Below are 16,203 nucleotides of genomic sequence, written 5' to 3'. Positions count from 1 at the left end.
ATTAAAAAAAAAAGCAGATCTCATTTTCTATAAAATTTCATTCAAAAACTTAAACATAGCACAGCTGAATAAAATGAGCATGTTTGTATCAAATACTAAAATATTCATATTCTGTTTTGCATATGTTTGGCATTTCATGTAATCTTTAAAAATTCTATAGTAAAACATCACAGAATATCATTATGTAAAGGTAACATTTTAAATCTAATCAGAGGATAAAATAAATAAATGATAACTAAAACACGCTGATATATAAAAACCTGTACTACTCTTTGAAGATAAAACATTCAATATCTAAGTCACAACCCAAGAAAAAATAAAATTTTATATTAATTTTCATAGTACATTAATCTTTCCACCCTTCCTCCTATTAGTTCCATTAGGTTGCATTTATGTTTTAATAATGTTCATTTATAATGTATTTCATATAAAAATCATTCCTATATGGCATTTATAAAACAGATTTACATCTTTACTACATCTGAAAGCTTTACTCAGTTACCTTCTGCACACATCTCTGCCCTATCACAAACATATAATAATTCACTTCTATACTAGTCATGAGGACGAGGATCATGAATTGGCATTGTATGTAAAACTTCATCAAGCAACTGAAGAGCTCTGTGAAGATGAACTTCGATCCAGCATGGTGTTTCTTTAATGCTCTGTCTTGGATAATCAGGGCCCCAACCCTTAACAAAGCTGAGACGTAAAATACACAAGCGTCTTAAATCATCAACTCCAATGCCAGCAGCTGCTGATAAACCTGTTTAAATATTAAATTACATTAAGGGAATTTTCTTAAAATTACATTTAACAATGAGTATTATGGTACTTCATTCAAATACAGAATAATATCATTATTATTGTGTGACACCTCCAAGGAGTCCAAAGACTCATCAACGGAGGGCACCTACTCTACAGCTCTCCATCCCCACCACTCATCCACACTGAACTGCACAATCTACACCAATACTATCTACTGGCCACCATCATCACTAGTATTTTCACAGACAATCATAATTTAACATCCATGCCCACAGTGGGATTCGAACCTGCAGCCTTTTCGCTGGAGAGCGGATATGCTAACCACTCGACCAACCAGGCCGGCTATCTATTTCAGGTTTGTCACCAGTCTATAAAAGCTCTACAATCATACTTTCATTAACAGAAAGCAGATTTTTATAACTATTCTTGAATATAAATTTCAAGCAAAACTGTCAGATGCAAATCATAGAGAAAATTTTGAGAAATCAGCATGCCTTTCTATTGCTTGGTGCTGAATCTTAGCATGAAATAGAGCATGATGTGTATTGCGAAGGGCAAAAAGCTGTGTTACTTTATCCTAAAGTAACACAGATAAATGAGAAATATAATCAGTATCAAAAAAAGATAAATACAAAAATGTTTTAAAATAAAAACTTCCTTATTGATTTTTACCATGACTAGGCAGAGGAACTAATTGCGGTGTTCACTATATCTGTCTGAAAAACATATTGCAGCATAAGATTTCTTGATGCATGGATAAAAACTATCCCATAAACAATTTCTGGATATTTCAGCATAAGCACACACACTTTGTGATTTCCACTATCAAAATTTTCAGAAGACAAGCAGATCGCTGTTTTCAAGCTCAAGCTCAACTCTAGAAACAGAGCTCTATTTCAAGCTGAATGTAATGTAAAAGGGAAAGAATCTTTCTGTATACCAATATATTTTGGTGATGCAAAAATTATTGAAGGGTGCAGTGATTTGCATGTAAACTTTTAGTATATAGACATGAACTTACTAATGCACATGAGCAAGGAAAAAACCTCAGTTTTTTCTTGCTCAAATGTTTTAAAATAAAGAAATTCAATACAGGAATAAATAATTCAACAATTCTGAGGATTTCTGAATGTGAGTGACACAATATTAGTAGGAGGTGAAAGGAATTATCTATGAGCCAAAAATCTATATTGACTCAGGTGTGCATTATGATGAGCTCAAGGTAGAAAAGAAAAAAAAAAAGAGAATTTGCTACAAAAAAATAAGTAAAATTGTAAAAACTCGATTGTAGCTCAAATATTCAAAAGCGCTTTACATTGATTTTTTACTTGGGTTAAGACCCATGAGAATGTTGTAAAAATAACTTGTTTGTCTCTGTATATTTTGTACTAAATATTTTTGTAAATGACCCTTTGGAAGTTAACTGTATAAGAATATTTCAGAGTGTTAAAAAACAAGGCAATGTTTTGCCGCCGGAACTTTATGTAATAGATCTACATGGCGGCATAAGAAAGGTTGTTTATAAAATTTGTGTATGAGAAAGGCTTACAAGCTCTGCACGTAAACACCTCCAAAGTCAGTCAGAAAGGTTCAAACAACTTTCCGATGGCTGGCAACTTACAATCAAAAGAAGGTACAGAAGAGAACAAAGAGCGGGCCGAACTTGAAACTTAAGATGAAAGAATCATGCCGAATTCTTCGGGGGTTACAAACTTCGTGCAAGGTCTCAGAGAAGATATAATAAAAAGGGACAGAGCCAAGCATAGAGAAGCTGCCCGGTTCCAGACGTCACCAGAGAGAGGGCTTCCCAGATTCAAAAGTCACTAGAGAAAAGGGCTGCCTGGTTCCAGACATTGCCAAAGGGCCTCCCGGATTCAAAAGTCGCTAGAGAAAAGAGCTACCTAGTTCCAGACATCATCAGAGAGTTTCCCGTTTCCAGCAGTTGCAGAGACAGAGCTTCTAGGCTGCAGACAGGGCTTCAAATTGCCGAAAGGAGAAGTTCCAATTGCCGGAGAAAAGTTTCCAGTCCAGAGAGAGGGATCCTGGTGAGACAGTTGGCGGCAGTTCGAGTTAGTGGAAGTGGCAATTCGAGCTATTTTGAGACGGCAGACAAAAGCTGCAGTCATCCAGGCATTTTTGGTGAGCCCAAACAGAGGAGAAAAGGCGAGGCAAATTACCCTAAGAATCTTCGCTCGGAAGTTTTTCTTTTTGTAGTGGGAAAGCAACCTTTTGCCGGAGCTGTATGAGTTTACAGCCCGCTATTTTTCTGATGAGATACTACAGAAGCCAAATTTCCTGAAGGAAGCTAGATCTGAGATGAAAGAATTGCCATAGAACTTTTAGTAAAAGACTTTTGACTGAATGTTCAATACAGAGCCTTTGTAAGTTACATACTTTTGTATTTTCCCCTCTTATAGTTGTTATAGAAGGACATTTAAGATTTTTGTTTAATAGTGATAAGAAGTGTCCTTAAGAGAGTCAATTGGCATGTTGGAAATTGATATCAGATTTGTAAAAATAACTCTAACCTCTTTGCAAGTAAACTAGGAGTTTAATAAGTTGAATTTGTAAGCAGAGATTTAATAGGTTTTTGAGTTAAAGAGATTAATTAATGTTGAAGTAAAAAGGTTCTAATTTGTGCTAAAGAATTTTTATAGATGGATAGAGAAAGCAATCTCCCTATTGTTTAATTCATGTATATTTCATAGTAATGTAAATAAAATGTGTTTTAATTTTTTTGTTAAAGGAGTGCTGCCTGTTTGTTTATTTTTACAACAGCACTGTTCTTAAATAAATTGAACTTGTGAGCGGGAAAAGTGAGATAGCCGAAGCGTAAAATTTTATTGAAGGAATGTGTGTTACAGAGAGAAATCTGCTGGCCGTATTATTGAGTTTTATGCTAATTAAATGATATTAGTGGGGCAGTCTAAATTAAATAAATTTTCTGGTATCTTAGACATAAGACTCGTAGTGTGAAGGGTAGATAAACATAGCACGTAAAAATATAAACAAGAAAGATTCAGAGAGAGAGAAAGTGCGCAAAGCTAATTAGAATAAAGTATAAAGATAAATATTTTAAGAATAACGGTATATAAGGTATAGAAAAAAAATAAAGACGCATAAAATAAAGAGAAATTAACAGCATATGATTATAATGGAAAAAAATATTATTACAAAATAACCAGGATACAGTGTGGTAGGAAAGGTAGTCAGAGCGTCTCCCAGGTATGATAGTGATGAGATGAGATGGCAAGTGAGGATTATGAATGGGATGCTAGTTGAGAGGTGTGAAGAGAAAGGATTTCATTTTGTGAATGTATAGGGTGAATTTGAGGAACAGACGGAACTGTATAAAAAGGATGGGCTGCATCCAAATGGATTTAGTGTAAGTCAGCTGGAGAAACTGTTGCTGCAAGAGAGAGTGATGACTAAAGGGAATGGAAGACCTAACAAAGTGAGAAGTGACATGGAACAGCAGGAAGTAGAGCAAGAGGGCTTGTGAATGCAGAGGCAAGTGGCATGAGTGAAGAGAATGAGAGAGGAGCACAAGACAAACAGGAAGGTCAGGGTGAACAGGCACATAGAGCATGAGAAGAGTGGATGAGGGATACAGGAGCAGAGGTATGTGTATACAAGACAGGGAACAGATCTGAGGAGAGGTGTAAGACCAGTGGTCACTGGGGGAGGTATGGAGGAGTCACATCTGAGGAGTGGGGTTGGGGAGGCTTATTATAGAACCAGAAATAAGCTAGTATGTATGTTTACAAATGCCAGAAGTATGTATAAATTTGTGAATGAGTGAGACATGGTTCAGATGAGGATGACATTCTGACAAGAATAGAGATGGATAGACATGTTTTTCATGAGAATAGGCAAGACAAAGGACGGGGGGGGGACTGTTGATGGTAGCAGAGGAGTTATCTCCAATTAAGGTGGAGGTGAACATAATGAAGTATCTAGTCAGACACTGAGAAGGAAATATACAGGCAAATCAATCTTGCTACTAAGAAAAGGGTGATCGTTATGGCAATATAGACTGGAATGAAGAGAGACATCTGGGAGCAAAGAGAATGAATTTCTTGAGCTTTTGAGGGACAACTACCTTAGGCAGTATGCAACAGAGAGTAAATGCAGATCAAGAGTCTTGGATTTGATTATCTCATCAGAGAATGTTAGTGCAATAGGTAAATGAGGTACTGAATCTCACTCCAATTGTTGAGAGTGACCACAAGGTGATTACATGGGCAATGGCTGGGTCATATGAGGACTTCTGTGAGAAAGTGATATATGTGGAACTTTAAGGCTGGTGATTATGAGAAACTTAGGAGACAGTTTGCAGCTATATGATGGAATGAAGAATTGGAAGGAAGGATATCAATGCTTCTTTGGATCTGTTCAGGAACTGTCTAAATGCATTTCAAAGGTCAAGAGGTCAAATAAGGTGGGTGTGAAATGGATGAATGAAGAGGAAAAGCATGCAATTTGGAAGAAGATGGCATTATGAAGTCTCACCACTACTCATCTCATAAGATGAGTAGTGGTGAGAGTTCGATGCACAAGGAGTACAAAGAGCAAGCAAGAGAGGTAACTTGCATGATAAGGATTGCAAAAGTGCAGTACGAAAAGTTAACTAATGAGGCCAAAAGGAATCCCAGGGAGGTTTTTTTGATATGTGGCCAGTAGAAGAAAGAATGGTAACTTTAAATAAATTATAATACTGGAATTAACTCGCGTAAAATATGGATGAATGAAGAGGAAAAGCATGCAATTTGGAAGAAGATGGCATTATGAAGTCTCACCACTACTCATCTCATAAGATGAGTAGTGGTGAGAGTTCGATGCACAAGGAGTACAAAGAGCAAGCAAGAGAGGTAACTTGCATGATAAGGATTGCAAAAGTGCAGTACGAAAAGTTAACTAATGAGGCCAAAAGGAATCCCAGGGAGGTTTTTTTGATATGTGGCCAGTAGAGGAAAGAATGGTAACTTTAAATAAATTATAATACTGGAATTAACTCGCGTAAAATATTATTTATTAGTATAATTTTCCCCTGAGTATCAAAGGCATCTTCAGTACAAAGCTAAAATAGAACAACTGACAATTCCAAAAGGCACCACCTAAGGTAAGATAACTAAAAAAAGGTCACTAAATTTCCTAACTTATTAAAAAAAAAAATATTAAACACACACACACACACACACACACACACACACACACACACACACACACACACACACACACACACACACACAAATAACTCTCGTATAACGCGGTACTTATACAATGCGGTCTACAAATTGTAGTAAGTCTTGTTCAACGTGGTATTTATACAACATGGTTTTGATAAAAACACGGCCTAAAAATTCTAGTAACCCTTTATCTTTTCATATATTTTATACCGCGCGACTTAAAAATCAAATTTTATCTTCGTTAAATTTGCGACTGCCTGTATCGGGCATGTAGTTATAAGTAGCAAATTTATATTAGGGGAAATATCCTTTAGCATGCATGTACGTCAATTGTTTACTGTTGAAAGTTGTCTTCTTTTTCTGCCACGAAAGCACATTAAAAATAATTGTGTTAGTCTCAAGTTAAACACTATTTTTTGGTGAGTGACATACAATATGTAATGTTTTTTTTTTATGTAAAAAACTTATTTGTATATTAATGGCCACTTAGAGGGCTTTTGCGATATGGTTGAAAATGAAATTAGTGAATTAATTGATGGGGAAATAGATTTAAATTAGGAGGAACTGGTACAATTAATAGATGCCGTCGAACCAAATGGCAGGGAAAGTTCTGCCGAAGATTCTGATTGTGATGAATCCTTTAAAGAAATTAGCAGAAGGATTGGACTTGGCAAGAAAGTTAGGTCATTTTACGGTTAATGATCACTCAATGGAGTGCTCCGGATAATTCACGAGCCAGTTGGATATTTGTTTAGCTCCATATTATGAACTTAATAAAAAAATGCAGCATAGTGGTAAGCAATGAGATTTATACAAATGATGTCCAAGAGATTTCAAGTGATGACGATGTCCGGCCACTTGTAAATAAAGAACATCTACGAAATGTTAGTTTTGAAGACAATGATGATGACTAAAATATGCATTATGTGCAATGAAGCTTACCTACAATTTGTAATTTTTATAAATTTATACTATGTATTTTGTTTCATAGTTTATACGTTTTCTTAATTTACACGAATTACCTGAATTAAATAAAAATATTTTTTTGTTGGATATATAATTATTGTCATTGTTGTTTATATAATTAAAAAGAAAATGATTTCGGAACATAACCCTACTTTTTCTATGTGATCTGAGTCTCGCATAATGTGATTTATATAGCGCAGCATTTCTATGGAACCTAGCATCCACGTTATATGAGGGTTACCTGTATATATACAATTAAAAAAAAAGTTAGGAAAGATTATTTGATTTAAAAAGTACTCTCTTCCACAAAGAGGATAGACGTAGACCATCGGATCTGTTTAAGTTAGAAGAGTGAAATAAAGTTTCACAATAAAGCAGCTCCACGAGGAACCGACTTTTGTGAAGGACTTGTCTTGTTCCAGTGAACTCTATGTCTAGTGTTGATGGCATGCTCTGCAAGTTCAGACTATTCAGGTTCAAGGTATTGAATATAAGACTTGTGTTCTTCTAGCTGAATAAGATAACCCACAAGAGCAAAGTATCTGGTAGACATCTTATATTCAATACCTTGAACCTGAACAGTCTGGACTTGCAGAGCATGCCATCAACACTAGACACAGAGTTCACTGGAACAAGACGAGTCCTTCACAAAAGTCGGTTCCTCATGGAACAGCTTTATACAGAAACATGTGCAACTTATAATCTCCATATAATCAGCTAATCTTTATTAACTTTTTCTTTTAAATTGTATATACATATATATATATATCATCAAATTCCTGACATGTACCCTCACAGGGTGTACAGGATATAATGATAATACTACATGAAAAACTTACTTCATTTCAACAATTTTCCTCCAAATCAATCTGTTATCTGTCAAGACTCCAACATTATCAGATCTTATATTTCTGTCTTCTAAGGCACTTTTTACCATATCAATCCACCTATATCTTGGTCTTCCTCTGGGTCTCTTCCTGTCAACATGGCAGAGAACACTTGTTTTGCTAATCTTTCCTCTCCCATTCTGTTTAAGTGACCATCTGAGATTAGCTCTGCTAACACATTCCTGGATGCTAAAAATGCCAAGTTCTTTCCTAATATCCTCGTTTTTAATATGATACTGCCATTGATGCCATCTGTTCATACCCCCTAATCTTTCTAAGGACTCTCATACCTGCAGTCTCTGGTCTTTGGTAAAGTGTTTTATTTCTAACCAGCTCTCAGATCCACAAGTTAAAATTGATTTAAAAATTTGATTTTTCTACTGTACCAGCTTTGTTGATTATTATTATTATGCAACACCTCCAGGGAGTCCAAAGACTCATCACCTACTCTATAAGTCTCTGTCTCCACCACTCACCAACCGCAACTAATTCATCATCTACACCAAAGCCACCGACCACCACCACTAGTATTTTCACAGACAGTTACAAATATCCATGCCCACGGCAGGATTCGAACCTACGGCCTTTTGGCTGGAGAGCGGATACGCTAACCACTCGGCCAACCAGGCTGGCAATTCCAATTTTGTTGTGTATTTCCATATTTAATTTACCATCTTCACTAAAAATTGTGCCTAAGTAGTTGAAATGTTTTACTTGTTCTATAGGTTCTCCATTCACAATGCAGTTGATATTTTCAATGCTTCTGCCTATTTTCATTGTCTTTGTCTTCTTATTGCTGATATATATTTTTATTCATTTATTTATTTTAATTTCATTTTTTTAAAAAATAAGTTAGGAAATTTAATGACCTTTTAAAGACTCATCGCGAGAGACCCAATCTTTCATACCTCTCCTTGAACACATTAACAAAAAAAAGCACTCACAACTGACTCTGGCAACCCATTCCATTCATTCACAACTCTCCAAGCAAATCTAGTACTCACCCCCAACTTAACCACAACTTCCAGGGATGACCCTTGTTCTGGTCCTTCTAGCCATGTGCTGAAACATTTTGCTTGCATCTATCCTATAAAACTCTTTAAGCAACTTAAATGTTTCTATCATATCCCCTTCTTTTTCTCCTATCAACCAACTTCTGCAATCCACACACCCTCAATCTATCCTCATAGGGAATATTCCACAGGCCACTCGCCTCTGAATCCTTTCCACTGCTTTCCCCAGGAAACACAGGGAACCAGACTCGAGCACAGTAATCCAGATGTGGGTGTATCAAGACCTTATAAAGAGGAATAACAACTTCCTTATCTCTACTCATTAATGTGTTTTTCAATAGCCAAGTAATGTAATGGACTACCTTAGCAATATGTCCTCTAAACTTTAGCTCTCTGTCTACCACCACCCTTAAATCTCTAGCTTCATCTATTTTGTGGAGTAGAGTGCCATCAATGTGTTACGTAGATTGTAATCTATTTATCCTAAAATGCATAACTTTACATTTCTCCACATTAAATTGACACCCATTATCTTTTGTCCATACCGATAGCCTAATCATTCTGAAAGCTCTCCACATCACCTGATTAATTATTATTCTACCTAATTTTGCATCATTAGCAAACAATTGAATATTTCCTTTCAGGTTATTTCCTATATTATTTATGTACAAATTAAACAGCAATGGTCCGAAATTGAATCTTGCAGCACACCAGTAGTCACTTGTATTTTTGCCTTTATTCTGCCCCTCCATATACCAGTTTTTGATATCTGTTGAGCAGCCACCTTCTTATCAACTTCATACCAGTGAATACAATTGTAAAATGAACATTATCCTCTGCGATCGCGCTACCTACATCCCGCTAGAACACGACCCCACAAAAACACAAGTTAAGAAAATAAAAATCTTACTTAAAAAAAGTATTTTCCTGGTGCCCTGACGTCACGGAAAAAACTTAAACCTTTCCACTCCCCCCTCAAATATACGGTTTACCAAAAATCCACAAACCCAATTCCCCACTCAGGCCTATAGTAGATGCCACCAATGCACCTTGCTACAGACTGTCTAAACAGCTGGCCAACTCTCTGACCCCCCCCTCACCGGAAGGTCCACTTCCTATATAAAAAACTCAACCCACTTTAAAGTCCTCACTGAAAATTTAACCTTGAATAATGCAGACATATTGGTAAGCTTTGATATCTCCTCCTTAACTGACACCTTATCTCTCTTAGAAAAGGTTTTTCTTTCTGACATCTTAGATCTCTTTTCCTTTGCCATCAACTCTGGGTATTTCTCTTGGAAGAACAAAATCTACAAGCAGATAGAGGGAACCACCATGGGTTCCCCCCTCTCACCCCCCTTGCCTTCTATATGGAAGATTTCGAAAAACGAGCCATAGACTCAGCCCCACTCAAACCTTCTATTTGGCTAAGATATGTAGATGATGTGTTCTCTATTTGGCCTTATGGCCCAGACACGTTAGACTCCTTCCTCAGTCATCTCAATAGCCTACGTCCAAGAATCCAGTTTACTATGGAAAAGGAAAAGAACAATTGTTTACCCTTCCTAGACACCTTAGTCACACGCCTGCCTAATGATACACTTGCCTTCACTGTATACAGAAAACCCACACACACAGGCAGATACATTCACAAACTCTCCCACCACCAGCCCTCTCAACAATATGGCATTATTAAAACTCTTACCAAGAGAGCCCACAATCTTTGTTCCAGTGGAACCACCCTCACTACTGAGCTTAACCACATACAGCACTTTCCTCTCCAATGGCTACAGCGAACACAGTATCAAAAAAATAAATCAGTTCCTCCCCCATTCCCCGTCCTTCTCGTCAACAAGATTTTAAAAATGCCATCACCATACCCTACATCCGTGGCACATCCGAAAAAATAGCCAAGATACTAAAAAAGTACAACCTACACAAAGCATATAAGCCCCACCGCAAACTTGTTACCCTTATCCGTTCTACGAAAGATCAGCTCCCTCCTCTCTCTCTCTGCCTGGAGTTTACAAAGTACCTTGTTCCTGTAAGCTGGCATACTTTGGACAGACAGGCAGATCAGCATTCATCCGCCTGGAGGAACACAAGTCTTACATCTGTAAACACAACTATGGTCATTCAGGCTTGGCTGACCATGTCTTGGACACCACCCATAGGGTATCATGGAAGAAAACCACCATGCTCCACCACAGCAAATTCAAGAAAGAGAGACTTTTCTTAGAAGCAGCAGCAGCTCTCAAAAACCAACCAAATCTAAATAAATACGGTTGCATTAAGCTTCCGAAGATTTGGGAAACACTCATCACCAGAGGTCCCACCTTACATTCCAGGCCACCTCCTACCGCCCTTAGAGGGCGCTCCACCTAGATAGGACTTTAGTGTCACCCACATGGTTGGGCTTAGTATTGTATGATATTTGTGTGCATGTTACATTAAGGCCTTGTTTGGAGTCCTTGTTTTTGTAATCCCCGTAGATGTCCTAGTGACTAGGACGGAATATAGGAAGTATTAAATTCTATTTTAATTCTTTTTGAGTGTTGTAAAAATCCATTAAGCCTCCAACATGATAGAGTATATCAAGTCAGAATGGGTTAGAATAATATTGGAGTGGAGACAATGGATCCAGCAAGAACTAAAATAGTAATAGATAACAAGATCTTAGAACAGGTGAAGTCATTTAACTAGCTAGGATGTACGATCACATATGAAAACGAAAAATATATAAACGTAAAAATCGCAAAATATTTAAAAATAACTGGTGTAATTAACTCTATATTTAAACCAAACCTACTTCAAAAACAAACCAGACTAAAAGTATACAATACATTACAAATTTTGCAACTTTAAATAGGCCATGAGTATTAAACTGAAATGTATTAACTGAGGCAAAATAAAGTCCTAACTATAGTCATGGGATATATGCAGGTATAAATAAAGCATGCCTTTTCATTAGAAATCAAGACCTATAATAACTGGTACTACGGAAAGCTTTTTTATTAATTCTAGTAAAAAAAAAAATGCTGATGATACTGTTCTTAAACTGCTTTAAAGCATTTGCCAACCTGTTTGGATGAGTAATTAATGTACCCATCTCACAACCTAGTCCTTTGCAACCCATAAGTTGTTTGTGATTATCTTTAGGCAGGAGATTAAGTCCACTGCCTGATGTGAGACAACTGCCTGCTCATTGGAGGCCTCAAGTGGACTGATAAAGTTCCATGGTTGGTCTCAAAGCAGGGCTTTTGCATTATACAAAAAAATACACAAAAAATAAAATAAAAAGTCCTTAGTTCACCCACATTACCAGAGGTGCTGTGGATGGACTAAGGTCTGCAACAGTTTGTAGGAAACACATAACAAGTTCCACTAATGCGAAAAGTCATTTCTGCCGTGCCTTAATTCAGCACTCTAATTCACCTTAAAGATATTCTACCAGATTTCGGATGGGATTCTGCGCTAGCCATTACAATATTCTGATGTTATTCTCTTCAAAATATGTGTAATATAGTATTATTGTATTCACATGTAGAAGAGCTGGTATCAAATCTGCTTTTAAAGTTGTAATATATAGTGTTAGATGTAAGTAATAATAGTAAACATTAATATTAAATAATGGACTACTTGTATGAAATAACATTTCTTATTTCTATTTTTTTTTTTTTAACTGCTCATTGTAGACATCTTTGGTATGAAAAATGAAATAAAAGCACAAGAATAAATGACAAGAGGATCAACAAAGCAGATATGAAATCATGAGTTGTAGACCAGAACAATGTCATTACCATATGACCAAACCCTTAGCAATAGTCAAAAAGATAACTTAATCATTGTAAGTGCAGTTAAAGTGATAAGGATAGCTGTTATTCAAAATAAAAAAAACCATACTACAGAATGTTTACCTTGATGCTTTGAGAGAAGTCCACATATTCACTCATTCATAATCCTATTAGATGTCAAATTATGTAACAGACTAAAGATATTACTAAACAAACGTGCTAACTGGAACATTGAATTCAAGAAAAAACTGACCACTTAACTCAAATTATGACTTCCAAAAGATTTATAAAGAAGGTACTCCATTAAGACTTGTAACAGATTGTAATGGCAGTGTCTCCTATAAGCTTGTAAAACAATTAATTCATGGTGTCACATAATAATAATAATAATTCAATATGGGGTGCTTAAGGGTCAAAGCTGTATAACTGGGAGGAGACCTTCACACAGCCTTTAAAGGAATGTGGAGAACCGACCAGGGCTTATGACCTAATGTCCAATCCTCACCATCTCATGGTGCACCCTGTTGAGTATCTACCTGGATACTGAATGAACGAGGATGGGCTGATAATTTGGGATTTGGCCGACCAAATTGTATTCTTATTGGCTTAAACCAATATAGAAAATGATGGTACAACATGACGAAATTTCATGCCGGCTGGGGCATCGCCCAGTTAAATACCCCCCCCCCCCATTGTTTTAGCCAGGGAACCAGGGCGAACAGGAAAAGTCAGCTAATGGAACAAATCTGAAAGCACACCTCAACTCAACATCACCAGAGTTAAAGATGGGTACTATCAACATAAGAAGCCTGAATGGCAAAGAAACGGAGCTAGATGAGGAATTTGATACCAGATCAACATAATATGGGTGATTGAAACAAAAAAGACAAAACTGGTGAGATCTTTCTGAGCAATAAATGCAAAATGTTATATTCAGGAAATGACAATCAAGGGAAAGAAGGAGTAGCCATAGTATTCAACACAAAATACGAGGCTAATCTTCTTGAATGGCAGGCAGTCTCAAGTAGAGTAATGTGGGCAAATATGAGAATGGGGAACTGGACAATGAGACTTATTTGTGCCTATGGTCCCACAGAAGGTTCTACTAAGGTAGAAGTGGAGGAATTTTTTGATGCTTTATAAAAAGCAATTGACACAATGAAAAAGGAAAAGTTGGTCCTTGTTGGGGATCTAAATAGCAGAGTAGGAAATGATTGTCAGACATACAAAAATATTTTGGGAAAATTTGGAGAAAAGCTAATAATAATGGCAAATATCTGTTGGATTTCTGCTCAGGACATGGACAGGTTATTACTAACACCATGTTCCAACATAAATATGTGCACAAATTCACATGGAGAGAAGAGGCAAGGAAAAAGAAAAGTCTCATTGATTATGTTCTTGTTGATAGTGATGTTTTCTCCCTGGTGCAGGACAACAGAGTGTACAGAGAATTTGAAATTGGAAGTGATCACTATTTAGTCTTGAGCAGGATAAAATTGAATTTCATATTGAAAAGAATAACATGTAAGAAAGTTTTAAAGCGAATAAAAGTTGAGCAGCTCTCAGATGTGAACTGTAGACTAAAATACACAAAGATTATTGAAGAAAAAATGAAAGAGTTTGAGAACAGGAACCAAACCTTGGAGATTCAGTGGCAAGCCTTGAAGAAAACCCTGATTGATTCAGCCAGAGAGACATGTGGTGAGGTTGTCTGCAAGGATAGAAAAATCAGAACTCCATGGTGGACACATGAAGTTAAAGAGGCAGTGAAGGAAAAAAAGAAAGCATATCAAAAGTTCCTGGCAAATAAGTCGGCTTGTGCTCTTAGAGAATACAAAGACAAATGTGAGAAAGTGAAACACTGTGTAAAACTAGCTAAACAAAAGTCATGGGAGGACTTTGGCAAGAATATAGAAAATAAATATCAAGAAGGTGCCAAATATTCTGGAGGTTGTTGAAGAATCTCAGAAATGGAGGAAAGATTGCTGTAAAAGGGGTTAGAGATGATAATGGTGAAATGAAAACAGGAGAAAAAGATATCCTTGAAGTATGGAGTAATTACTTCGAAAAATTGCTAAATGAAACAAGCAGTGATAGCACACTGGTAAAAAAGACTCAACAGGCATACAGTCAGGAATACATATCCATACTTGAAGTAGAAAAAGCCATCAAAGGCTTGAAATGTGGAAAGGCAGTAGGAGTAGATGATATTCAACCAGAAATGCTGAAGTATGGTGGCATAAAAGTTTTACAGTGGCTGCACTGCATAGTTCAGAAAGCCTGGACAGAGGAAAGAATTCCTGATGATTGGAGTAGAGCTCTAATAGCAACCATATATATATAAAGGGAAATAAAACTGAATGTGAGAATTACAGAGGTATTTCCCTACTGAGTGTTCCTGGCAAGATCTATGCAAGTATACTTGAGAAACTGTTGAGAAGAATTGTGGAAGAAAAGCTTGGTGAAGAACAAGCTGGATTCAGGCCAAACAGAGGCTGTCAGGATCAGATCTTCACTTTACGACAAATAGTTGAGAAAGCATGGGAATATAACAAAGATCTGTATTTAATTTTTGTCGATCTGGAAAAGGCAAATGACAAGGTGCCAAGAGAGAAGCTATTCAATATGCTACAGTTATATGGTGTTAATGGGGCATTATATCAAGCAATACTTAGTCTGTATTTGAGTTGTAAGTCAGTAGTTAGAATTGAAGGAAGTACAGAAAGATGGTTTAATGTTAAATCTGGTGTGAGACAAGGATGTACATTATCCCCTCTGTTATTCATTATCTATATGGATCACATTATGAAGGAAAGTGGTATTAAACATGATATCAGAATTGGAGATGCTAATGTCAGCTCTTTGCTTTATGCAGACGATGTTATACTTCTAAATAAATCCGCTACAAGTTTGCAAGATTTCCTGACTAAATTGAATAGCTGTTGTAATAGATATGGTATGAAGGTCAGCATTAAAAAGACAAAGACAATGAAAATAGGTAGAATTGTTGAAAATTTCCACTGTTTTGTGAATGGGGAACCTGTGGAACAAGTAAAACATTTCAGCTACTTAGGCACAATTTTTACTGAAGATGGTAAATTAAATATGGAAATAGACAACAGAATCAACAAAGCTGGTATGGTAGGAAGTCAATTGAATAAATTCATATGGAATAAGAGAGAAATTAGTTGGAACACTAAATTAGCTGTATACAAGACAGTGTTCAAACCAGTTTTAACTTATGGATCTGAGAGCTGGGTCAGAAGTAAAACACTTGACCAAACACTAGAGACCGCAGATATGAGAGTCCTGAGAAAGATTAGAGGCGTGAACAGATGACATCAATGGCAATATCATATTAAAAATGAGGATATTAGGAAAGAACTTGAAATTGTCAGCATCCAGGAATGCATTAGCAGAGCTAAACAGAATGGGCAAGAAAAAGACCCAGAGGAACACCAAGATATAGGTGGATTGATACGGTACGATGTGCTTTAGACGATAGAAATATAAGATCTGATAATGACAATATTGGAGTCTTGACAAGTAACAGACTGATTTGGAGGAAAATTGTAGATAGGAA

At 36.5% G+C, this 16,203-nt stretch overlaps 1 protein-coding gene across 1 annotated transcript in view; it reads right to left on the bottom strand.

The window, feature by feature from the left end:
* Positions 1 to 512: 512 nt before the first annotated feature.
* The window catches only part of Med (Smad/Smad4 homolog Medea), a 278,163-nt gene continuing 262,472 nt past the window's right edge, over positions 513 to 16,203 (bottom strand). Inside the window, exon 15 of the mRNA XM_090413229.1 lies at positions 513 to 766. Coding sequence (XP_090269355.1) covers positions 555 to 766 — 212 coding nt within the window. The 3' untranslated portion in view covers positions 513 to 554. The remainder of the gene's footprint in view (positions 767 to 16,203) is intronic.

The sequence above is a fragment of the Typopeltis vanoorti genome, chromosome 23, assembly GCF_054136105.1.
Source record: "Typopeltis vanoorti isolate ZY-2024b chromosome 23, IOZ_Tvanoo_1.0, whole genome shotgun sequence".
Classification (NCBI taxonomy): domain Eukaryota; kingdom Metazoa; phylum Arthropoda; class Arachnida; order Uropygi; family Thelyphonidae; genus Typopeltis; species Typopeltis vanoorti.
This window is presented reverse-complemented; position numbering and strand designations above follow the sequence as displayed.